Below are 12,399 nucleotides of genomic sequence, written 5' to 3' on the forward strand. Positions count from 1 at the left end.
TACGAGACAAGCACTCTTCCACTGAGCCACAACTCCAACCCCAATAATTTTTGAATAGCTAAATGGGATATTTCGTTTTCCTTTAGCAAGCACAGCAACAGCCTATGAGAGTTATTTTTATTTATTGAGCATGGGGTTAAAACATATTCTTGTTTAATCCTCACTCAACTGTTGAATTATGTGAATACTATTATCCCCGTTTTACTAAGGCTCAAAGATGTTGAGTTAATTGACCAAGGCCACAGATATAGCAAAACTCTGAACCCATACCTGACTCCAAAGACCATATTTTCTACTACATCTAGCTACCTTCATAATCAAAATTAAGCTGCTACATTAAAAAAAATTGTTCTTTCAAATATATAAATATATGCAAATTAAAAGAATCTTTCAACATTATTTTGCACCTCTAAAGCAGAAAAAAATTAAATATTCCCTAACAATGAGTAATTATATTAGAACTCAGTCACAGTATTGCAAAGTGATACAACTCTTTAAAAGTAGTATGTCATCAACCTATGCACCTCTAGAACATTCACACTTTTTCCACAAACACTAAAGAAGTTCATAAGCTTCCATTTATTAATCCTATTTCTGGCAATTTATTCCAAGGAAATATTCAACAGAGATGGAAATGTTCACTCACAAAAATACACAGTTACTTATAAAAATTCCAGAAACAATCTAAAGGCCCAATATTTAAGGGTAAAAAAATATCATGATTAAACCACAGAAATATTTATGCATTCTTTAAAAGAACTATAAGAAAGATGTACACCTCAAATGAAAATAGCAAAACATGTAATTATAGAATCATCAGGTGTGATAGTACATGCTTATAGTCCCTGTTACTTGGGAGGCTGAGATGGGAGGATCATTTGAAACCAGGAGTTCAGAGTCCAACCTGGGAACAAAGCAAGATTCCATCTTCAAAACAACAACAACAACAACAAAATTATAACTATGTAAAAAATGCGTATAACAAAAATACAACAGTTTATTATTGTTATGGCATTATGAATAGCTTTGATTTTGTAATTATCTTTAATATTTTCACTCTCTTGTTAACTGTCACAAGTAGGTTATAAATGGTACTAATATCATTTTTATAAGTTTCTGAGATTTGCTTTACCTATGGAAATAAGAGGCAAATGGGGTCCAGCTCCTAAAAAACTCATACTTGAGACAAAATTTATATCTGTAGCAAGAAAAAGGTGTTATTTAAAACAGCAGTAACCACAGCCCTAAGAAATGGGCATCTCAGAGATAGTTAATCAACAAACATTTTCTGAATGCCTACTGTATGCCAGCCATAGTTCTAGCCACTAGTGCTGTTAACAATGAACAAAACAAAATTTCCTACTCTCATTGTGTTTACATCCTGACAGCACAGACATGTAATAAATAAGATAAATATGTAAAACAAAAAGTGCTTTTGATAATGGTTAAATGCTAAGAAAAAAAATAAAGCCATGAAGGTAGACAGTGTGTGTACTGAGGATGCTATTTTAAACTGAGTGGCAATGTGCTCACTAACATATCTGATAAAACTGAAGGGGGGGGCTGGGGATGTGGCTCAAGCGGTAGCGCGCTCGCCTGGCATGTGTGCGGCCCAGGTTCGATCCTCAGCACCACATACAAACAAAGATGTTGTGTCCGCCGATAACTAAAAAATAAATAATAAAATTCTCTCTCTCTCTCTCTCTCTCTCTCTCTCTCTCTCTTTCTCTCTCTCTCTCTCTTTAAAAAAAAAAAAAAAAAAAAACTGAAGGGGGAAGGAATAAGCAATGTGGTACCAGCGACAGAACAGTTCAGGCAGGAGGAGAATAGCAAATGCAAAAGCCCTCAAACAGAATATATGCCCAAGGATGTTAGTGAACCAAAAAACTAGTAAGTGTAATTAATTAAACAACTTTCATCCAGATCTCTCAGCAGACCATAGACAGCTACATAGTTCTCAGAACACTGCTCTGGGTCTGATCTGCCACAGTTGAATTCAGTACACAGTTGCTTTTGCTGTAAATCCTTTAATGCTTCTTTCACCTATGGTTACTCAAGCACCATCTTTTATTCTAGGGATCCAAATGAGACCAACCCATATATCCAAGGTTCATCCTAAGGATCTCAAGCAGCTCCAGTCCCTCTAATGACTCATGCTTATAGTCTGCAAACCACTCTATGGACCTGTGAAACTGAAAAGAGTGAAACCAATTCCTTTTCAAGTTGGATTTTAAAGGAGCATAACTCACAAAAAAAGATAAATTTGATGTTTTCAGGAAAGTTATAGAAGGATTGGTAAAAAGGGAGTGCAAGTAGAAGCTAAAGATGTGAGGACATTTGAATGGTTTAAAAAAAAAAAAAAAAAAATGGCCCAGGACCAAGCCAGTGAATCTTAGGGGAAAAGAAAATAGCCAAGAAATTGCCAATAGTGGGAATGTTCAAGCAATTCCCCTGCGCCCCCCCTTCTTTTTCTTATTAATACAGCATTTGTCTTTCCTCTGACAAACCCTGAGCCAACCACTTTCCCCAGACTGCCTAGGAGATACAGGAAAAGGAACACAGAAGGCCTATGAGGCACGGGAGAAAAAAAGAGACTGCTCCTTCACATGGTGAAGAGGATAAGAAAGGCTACCATCAGAAAAAAAGAGCACCTCCAAAAGGGCAAAACCCAGAATGGCACAGGAGACCTGTCACTTCAGAGGAATGTTCCTGACATAATCAATAATAAGGCTCCCAAACACAACCCAAATCCCAGCCCCAGCCTCAAGGAACTTGTTTGCTGTTGTCAATATCCCTCGGAGTGGTGCTGGTTTGGAAGCTGCAGCTAGAGACAAGGGAGGGGATGCACTTATCTGTTATCTGTTAGTCGGTCAGTTCAGCACCACTGCAGTTCAGTAACGGAGAGGTACTCCTGACCAAGGATCCTCCTGACTGAGGAGGAATACATTTTCAGAGGTGAGGGGCCATCACAGAAGAACTCTAAGTGCAGAGAAGACAGTGAGTCTCAAGCAATTTCTTAAGTAAAAGAATTCTGAGATGTTCACTATGCTGGGATACAATCCCTACCACTACTCCCAAATTTTCAACAGAAGTCTTCTAGAAACCCTTGCTTTATGGATCTTGATTCAGAGAAATCAAGGCAGATACCAAAGAGACAAGGTTAAAAGATAAGATGTAGGCAGGATCTAAAAATAGAGAAGCCAAAAAGTGAAGTAAAGTGTGACTAAGAAAAACACAAGCTTCTTAAACTCCTCAGATATATTTGGGGTAGGAAATTGTGCCCCACCATTTATAGATTAGAGTGTTAAAAAGGGTAAAGGGTAAAGGTATACCCTTTATCAAAACATATTGCTAGATTATACGCTATCAACATGATTAGGTAAATCAAGAAAGGCATTTAAACGTGTTTTTCAGAAGGTTAAACAGGGAGTGATCATCATTTAGATCATCTAGAATAGCTAAATACTTCATGGAAAAGGTAATCCTGCTTTATTAGCTCTTCAAGGATAGTAAGATTTGGAGAACAGAGCACACAGAGAAATTTCAGGTATGGCCAATAGCATGGATAAAGCTCAGAAGCCAAGAATGAGGGTAGCCTGTTCAAACAGCACAGAAACTGGCCTATCTGGAACAGAGCATCCCCTGGCAGGCAACAGCACATAAGATTAGCCAGGTAAAATGACACCAGATTGAGGAAGGCTCTGAAATCCAGGATAAGAAATCTGAACTTCACAATCACTGATGGGAAGGGAAAGAAACTGCTTTGTTATGCTTCATTTAAGATAATAAAATACTGTGGCAATGTAGACTGATCCCTTTCCCTGCCTTCTAAAACTGGAACACCAGTTTCCCACTACCCAGGTTATGTTCTATACCATTAGGTACACTATCATTTCTGTGAAGATAATGCCTCTACTTGTTTGTACTAGTCCCACATCTCCAAGGCATTTCAATTACCCTTAAAGATTTTTCAATAACCTCAAATCATTTATCTACTCGTAACACTTATCTATCCTATGGTAGATCCAAACTAGGGATTTAAAGGTTACTCAGTCCATGCCCTCAAGAAACTCTGATGCAGGCAGAAACCAAGAGAAGAAACCAGCACAATACAAAATGGTAACTGCTATAGTACAGAGATGCTTAAGAGTGTCAGGAAAGCAGAGGACATCTATCAGTGTGGAGACAGGGAAAAGAAAGAAAACACCTAAGAGATTAAGTGTAGACTGAATCTTTAAGAAAAAGAACTATCACAGGGTAGAAGAAGTGGTGGGTATGACACTGATTACAATCAGTCTGCAAAGGCTAGGCACAGCCTGTCACCTCAGAGATTACAAATTAATTCCACATGGCTGGTAAATACAAAAAGTAGTCAAAGACCAAATAATGAACAGAAGTTTTATTTTAAAGTAGTTGAAAGATTTTAATGAATGAATACTATGAGCAACTTTGCATTTCTTAAAAAAGAGCTCTGGTAGCTGTGGAAGATAGATGAAAAGGGCAAAGTTTCTTCGTATCATAAATGCCACAAAAATCTGATAAAAGACGGCTATAACATTCAATTTATTTCATTATTCATTCCTACCACCTTCCTAAGTTTAGTGCACATTCTTCATAAAGCCTACCCTAACCCCTTCAAACACAATAATCTGGTCTTTCTCAGAACTTTGAGGGCATGTCTGCCTATACACTTCACTGTCATCATCTTACATTTTAAATACTTGTATTTAAGTTTGCTCTCCTTAATAAGAACAACAGCTTCTTAAGAAAAGGTGTCTCATATTTTTTAAATGTATGTTGTGTGTGTGTATGTATATATATATCCCTTATAGCACCTAGCACAGTAATACAACATTCAGAAACAGACACTCCTTTGAACTAAATAAATGGCTCTTATCCATGAGTAAAAAGATTCCATTTTTCCCCATAAATAATAATAAAAATAGAATGTATGATTAAGTAAAACTAAAGTGAAAAAAGTTAGCATAGTAATAGAAATGATTATAAATGAATACAAAGAAACTTTTCTCTGAAAAGTTCTAATTTGTGATAGGCATATATTACACAAGTACATCCATTCACTTAAAAAATGTATAACTAAGATTTCAATGTATACAAATTTCACCTAAAAACCTGTAAAAACAAGGGATAAGGAACTGGTAGATATAGTGAAACAAGAATATCAGAATATTCTTGGTACTTCCTGGTAAAATGAACAGGGGGATTATTATATTATTTTATTTATTTTGCATGTGTGTGAAATTTTCCACAATAAAAAGCTATGCATATGTATGAGATTTAACTAGTAAAAATAATAAACTTACAAAAATTTAAAATAACCCAGAACATTAAATTACTCATTCTTCAAATGTTTGGAATAACATTACCTTGTAACCTTTAATGTGGTTTTACTAGCTCTATTACCTATACAATTCCAAGAGAATACATATTCTAGGACAAACCTACTATTAACAACATGAACAAAAGAAGGCTTAGTAATCACATGTTCCTTAATTAAGCACTAGATAGACATTAAAATTAGTCCTGTTACAAAAGATATCCCAAAGGTCAAAATAATATAAGGCTGGAATTTTATAGTCTTTGAACTGTGATAACAAAGTAGTGAGTAAAAGCAAGGCATAAGATTCTGGAAGTACATAACATCTACAAAGACAGACTCAATACCTCTCTCTCTCTCTCTCTCTCTCTCTCTCTCTCTCAAGATTCTGGAAGTACATAACATCTACAAAGACAGACTCAATACCATTCTCTCTCTCTCTCTCTCTTTTTTTTTTTTAGTTGTAAATGGACACAATACCTTTATTTTATTTGTATGTGGTGCTGAGGATCGAACCTGGTGCCTTCCACATGAGAGGCAAGCACTTTACCACTGAGTTACAACCCCAGCCCATCAATACAATTCCTAATGATTTCAAAACAGTTCAATCATTTTATTCAGTAATTTCAACTCCACATTTATCTGCTCATAATCTGCTTCTCCTCCCACAAAATACTTGATGTGTAAAATAAAGATTCTCCTACTCCTGATACAAAAGATTAACAATAACCTTTTGTCCAGTAAATTAACTGTTGCATAATTTAGCCACCTCAAAAACTTCCTCAAAAAGAGATGCTTAAAGAAATGTACAATGATGAAAGAAGAGCTACAATTATTTAACAAGACAAATTCTATTATACTATTTCACTGCTATTTCTACTGGCCATTAGATGATGTTCAATTTCTCTTATTTAATAACTGACAATCTTAAAAAGTCAATGCAGTTGTTTCCTTGAACTGTAACTGGAAGGGGGCCTGAGGAGGGTTTCTGGGATGCTGATAATCTTGATCTGGATGCTGGTTACACTGGTGTGTTCTACTTCTAAGAATTCTTCAAGCTCTAGATTTATGATGTATACTTTTCTATATGCATGTAGCACTCCAATGAAGTTTTTTTAAAAAACCATCAAAGCATGCCAGGACAGTTATCTGTCCTCAAGTCTCCTCCCCATGTCAAAACAATTTTCTATGCTAACACTTCTCTGCAAAAAATGCAATTCAAGTTAAAGCACTTAATATTTCCTACCAGAATATGCCCAGATAACTGATAACTTTCATTTGCAACTGGGAGTTCAAAAAGCATACAATCCAATAGAAAAATGTTTTCTATTTTCCATAAGTAACATATTTTTAAAAAACACACAGAATAGGAAAAGTGAATAGGTACTGTAAATGTCCAGCCTATGATGCGAATTATTTTCAACTTTGTTAAACTGATTTAGGAAAGAAAGGATCATCACTTCAGACTTTAGTTAGGGGGTGGCTAGAAAGTACTTCATGGGAAGAGGACTAGGAGCCACCTGTCAGTGTTTAGTGTTTATATCTACACCAAGCAAATCAAAAACAGGAGAAAAAAGTACCTGCCCAGAGACATGAATGAAATAGAATTCATGAAAGCAGGATGCTAGGATTTAATATGACATATGTAATGACTGGCAAGAATGCTTGGGAACTAACCTTTTCTCATTCACTTGCCGTAGCCCAGGAAATAAAAATGATGCCTGCAATTCCACAACTATAACTCAATTCTCTTCCTTTCTCTAATCTTATGACCTCCCCAAAGTTAAATCTCATCATGAAAATCCTCTCGCGGTGAAAGCAGTGCAGTGTAATTAAAAAGGATCTTGATCCTCACCTAAAACACACTTTTACCTTTCACCTACAAAGCCAAGAGAGGGAACTTTGTCCTACAAATACCACGAAACCAATTCAGTTTTTCCAGATGAAATGTCAGGGCGTTCACTGAGCAATTCCAAAGGGGTGGTGTGGGGCACTTTAGAAGGAAACCATGCCAAGTGGCCCCAGGATAGCTCACAGGAATCACCCTGGCGACTATGACAGCAATTACTCCGGAATCAGCCAAACCTCATCCAAATGACTTGGACAACAGCAACTATCCCGACGAGTCCAATCCCCATCCTCAAATCACACATCCACGTCCATAAAACAAATCCTTCACGGTCTGTCTGGAAATGAGATGACAAAACTAAAACACCGCCAGAAAGTTGAAACAGAAATGAGGTGGTTTGGATAAGGGATGGGCACACTGCTTCCCCTCCTCCCACCCTCGAGTAGGAGCGACTGTCCTCCGGGCTGGGTCGCAGATTTGCTTGTGGGCGCAGGAGAAAATTCTCACTCTTGCGGGTACAGCGAGGTGGCCCGACAGGCCGGCGGGGTACGCGGAAAGCCGGGGAGCCGGCGCTGCGGGGACACCCTGACATTGGAGCCTGGCTGCAGCCGCGGCCGCCCTCTCTCCGCCTGATCCTGCCGGCACCGGGACTCGTCTGCCAGGCGCTGGGCGGGGAGTGCACGCGGGGAGCGCCAGCTCGGGCCCGGGAAGGCGGCGCGGCCACGAGCCTTACCCGTGCAGGCCGAGGGCGCGGCGCCGCTTGTGGAGCAGGCAGAGCAGCAGGAATGCGGCCCCCGCCAGCGAGGAGTTCCGCGCCGTCAAGTACTTGCTGAAGGCCGCCATGGCACCACCAGGGCGAGGGAGCCGGCGAAGGGGACTCGGCGGCAACTACCTTAGGGCAGGAAGCGCGGGGGAGACTGGGAGGAGAGGACCGCGAGGAGGGAGGGCGGTGCCGGCCACGCAGGACCGCCCCCTGGAGCGCGCCGCCGCGCCGCCCGAGCGCCGAGCCCACCTCGAACTTCGGCTCGGCGGGAGCGCGCGCAGGAGCTGGGAGTCCGGAACGGTCCCGGGACGCGCCTTGCGCAGGCGCGGACCCCCACGGGGTTGCCGGAAACGCGGCGCTGGGACGTAGGCGATCTTCCCTCAGCCTCTCTTCACCCAACAAGGTCCCGTTGCTACCCCCGCTTTAGCCCTACCCTCTCGGTGCGCTTACACCCGGCTTTCACAAGAACTGGAAGAGCGGGCCCGGCCTGCGCGGAGGACTCAGTGGGCCCTGCCTTCCGCCACCCCCCACCGTAATGGGTCGTTACCACCCTCTTAAAGGAGCTCCGGAAAAAGGGAGCGGCACCTTTTACACAAAACTGGTGGCTTTATGATCACTGGGACTTGCACAAAGCAGGCAGGGACTGTGGGAAGAACTCCTTTTTCCAGCGAGGGTTTTCCAAACCGTAACCTCTAGGGGACGGTGAAATCAGTTTGCAAAACAAGACCGCCACTTTGGTTTTTTTGTTTGGTTGGTTGGGTTTTTTTTTTTTTGGGGGGGGGGGGGGGGGGGGAGTGCGGTTTGGTTTTTTTTGTTTTTGTTTTTGTTTTTGTTTTGAGAACGACGCAACAAAAATCTCAGAATGCATCACTTAGTAAAGGAGTTGCTTTGAGAAGTTTTTATTCCAGTTTTTTGTAGATATATATCCGGGTGGAGACATAAAATGTGTTTCTTTGTGTGGGTCTTGTCAAACAAAAAGTTTGATAATCTCCGTTCTTTGCAAAGCGACATTCATAAATAACAATCGTGCGTTGTATTAATGCTGGCCTTACTCCCAGAATCAGGAAGGGTTTACAGATTACAGCATTCTTGTGCTGTCCAACTTCTATGATGCAGAATTGTTGTCCTTAGCATTTAGCCTAACACATACACAATAATTTAAGGAGTCACAGTTTTCAGTTGAGACTGGAGAAAAGCAAGTGTCAGAAAAGTAAGGTCATAAATTCTCACATAATATATACACGTATTAAAGGATTCTAAATGTTAAAAGTAGTCTACAAAACAGTGGTGCCTTAGGTGTTTTCTCAATATAAATTGGCAATTGCCTAATACATGTTCCAAGAATCATAAAGACCTGATACAGTAATGATTGGTTTGTGTAGGGTGTTCAACAGTCAATTCTAAGTTATGTAAAAGTGAAGCTCCTACTAAATTCTCCACCTGCCATGTGAACATTTTCATTATCTCGTGTAAGCCTGGCGTAATTAGTATGCCTGGCACAGGAAATACAAAGATGAACAGATAATCCCTATTCTCTAGAGGCTGGTAGAGAGAAAACACATGAAAAAGAAATTATACATATGGTAAGTGCCACATTGGAGTTTTAAACAAGGCACCATGAGAACTCAAGCAAGAAAATGCTTCGTTTTGCCCAGAGCTTTCAATTAAGGTTTGACAAACAAGATGATTTGTAGCAGAATCCTAAAGCACCAAAGGAGTCAGTAGGATAGAGGGAAAATTACAAAATTCACTAATGAATTACAGGGTGATATAAAAGAGTTGAGAACTTTGGGGAAAAAGTGATGATATCATCTTGGAGTTTATAACAAAGAAGAAAATATGTGTAAGTCAAAAACATAATCTATTAAAGAAATAGATTCCAAAACATTCAGAGGAAAGATAGGAATTACCCACTGATGAAAAATTCTTAAAATACCCTTGTTCAAGAAGCCTGGCAAATTCTAAAAATTAAAACAGTTATATAAGATTCAATAATTTTAGTTCATGATAAAGACCACTGGGTGTGTAGGGCCAAACTTATAACCCAGCAAAGTTAATTTTATTAATTTGTTTCAACAAGGACACTGCACACCAAGAGAATGAGGCATGTCTCCAAAAAACAAGATGGAATGAGGAGTCATTATATTTAGGGGAAGAGAAGAATGTAGGCACAATTTAAATTGAGCAGTGTTTGGTAAGCTCAAAGCAAATCAGATCTATATGTAATATTAAACCTGAGTTGAGAGGCAGACTCAAATTTCTATTCCCTTGGAAACATAAATTTAAAATTAATGTAGAATATTGTGTCTCCAACTTTTTATCGGAACTGCTGTCCTATAAATTGAGGCCACTTCTCAAAATCAAAGTGATTCAGATAATTGAGATCCTCCAAGTGAGAAAGGGATGTTCTGTTCTCACTGATAAAATCTCAGAACAAGTAAGTTTCTAACAGTCTAGGGTCTTAAAGAATAACGTCCTTCAACACTGTGTCCTTTGATAATTAAAATCAGTACAGTTTTTTCAGGTTCACACTTTATAAAATAAAATAATTAAGAAAAAGAGAAAATTTGATTTTCTTAAGGAATCTCCAGATTTAAAAATCTTCTGATTTTTAAAACATTGAGCTATTGAGAATAGGGAAGAGCAGGATATATGGATTTAGGGACTCCAGAAAGCCTCTTGTGGGAATGTATTGGCCAGCCTCCAAGACCATTACCAGTGATCCTTACCTCCTTATACCCATGCCCTTGTATAATCTCCCTATCAGAACTGGTTCAAAGAGCAAGATGATGATATCTGGCTTTTATTATTATTATTATTATTATTATTTCTTTTTTTTAAAGACAGGGTCTCCCTAAATTGCCCTGGCTGGTCTGGTGATTGCCATCCTCCTGTCTCAGCAGTCCAAGAAGCTAGGATTACAAGTATCAGCCACCACACCCTATTGATAATATGTGACTTCTGAGACCAAATCATAAAAGGCATGTGGTTTCCAACTTAGTCTCTTGGATTGCTTACTCTTGGGGGAGCTGCTGCCACAGAGAACACTCAAAGTAAACTTGGAGAGGGATTGGGGCCTCCTACCCAGAAGGAGCACCAGCTTGCCAGCCACATGAGTAAGCCACTTGAGGAGCATATCTCCATCCCCAGTCAAACCTTCAGATAACTACAATCTCATGAGTGATCCCAAGCCACACAAATACTACTAAATTCCAGACTGTAGGAGATAATAAATGTTTATTGTGTTAATTCACTAAGTTTGGGAGTAATTTTTTAGGCAGCTGGTGTAATTTGGGCAAGCCTTAAACATGGAAGAAAGGAGATTTCAGAGAAGATACAAAGGGAACAAAGATACGGAGACAATGATGCACATAACAGATTGGGAAAAAGGACTAAGTTTGGTATTGACAGAGGTTGAGGAAGGAGTGTGAAATGACGAAAAAAAAGGTTGAAATTTTTAATTGAGATCAACTCATGAAGAATCCAAAACAACATGTTGATCAGATGGGATATTATTCTGCACATAAGGGGAAGTATTCCGTGCAGTATATGCAAGTTTGGGAGAAAGGTAGTAATCACAGCTTTTATTTAAGGATAATCATGCTGTTGACAGCATGAAGGGTAGACTAAAGGAGGAAACATTAAGCAGAGATACTGGTTTGTATACTCTTGAAATGGTCTAGATGTAGTGGTCTGGATATAAGTTTCCCCTGCCCCCACCCAAAAGCTCCTGTGTTAATTCAGGAATCTTCAGAGGTGCAATGATCTTAATATATATATATATATATATATATATATAAGCTATAACCTAATCAGTCCATCCTAGTTTGAACGGACTGACTGGGTGGAAACTGGCAGGTGAGGCATGGCTGAAGGAGGTAGACTGAGGGATCTGCCCTGGAAGTGTTCATCTTTCCTGCAGCTCACTCGCATTCTCTGTCTCTCTCTGCTTCTTGACTGCCGTGAAGTTTCCACCATGTCCTTCCACCACAATGTTCTACCTCACTTTGGGCCTAGAGCACTGGAGTGGGCTAACCATAGACTGAGCCTCCAAAACTAAACATCTGAAACCATGAGCCAAAATAAACTTTTCCTTCTCTAAATTGCTTTTGTTAGATATTTTGGCCACAGCAACCAAAAGCTGAGTAACATACTAGATGAAAGATAGTAAGCAGAGCTGGATATCTATCTCAGTTGATAGAGTGTTTAGCTTGCATGTACAAGGCCCTAAGTTCAATCTCCAGCACCATTAAAAAAAAAGTAGTAAACAACTGAGAGCAACACAAGGTAAATAGAGAGAAAAGGACTTTGTGGATCCAAATTGATGGAGATATATGAGATTATTAATAAGAAGAAAAGTTTTAAATCAGCCTGATAGTTCTTGGCTGGTAAAATAATAAGATGCAAATGAATATATTCCTTACTGCTTTCTCATCACCAGGATAAACT

The 12,399-nt window shown here is 39.4% G+C and overlaps 1 protein-coding gene across 1 annotated transcript in view; it reads right to left on the reverse strand.

Moving 5' to 3' along the window:
* Abcd3 (ATP binding cassette subfamily D member 3) overlaps positions 1-8,172 on the reverse strand; it is an 85,781-nt gene extending 77,609 nt beyond the window's left edge. The window contains exon 1 of the mRNA XM_076863459.1: positions 7,921-8,172. Coding sequence (XP_076719574.1) covers positions 7,921-8,030 — 110 coding nt within the window. The 5' untranslated portion in view covers positions 8,031-8,172. The remainder of the gene's footprint in view (positions 1-7,920) is intronic.
* Between the last annotated feature and the right edge of the window lie 4,227 nt (positions 8,173-12,399).

Source organism: Callospermophilus lateralis, chromosome 7 (assembly GCF_048772815.1).
Source record: "Callospermophilus lateralis isolate mCalLat2 chromosome 7, mCalLat2.hap1, whole genome shotgun sequence".
In the NCBI taxonomy this organism is placed as follows: domain Eukaryota; kingdom Metazoa; phylum Chordata; class Mammalia; order Rodentia; family Sciuridae; genus Callospermophilus; species Callospermophilus lateralis.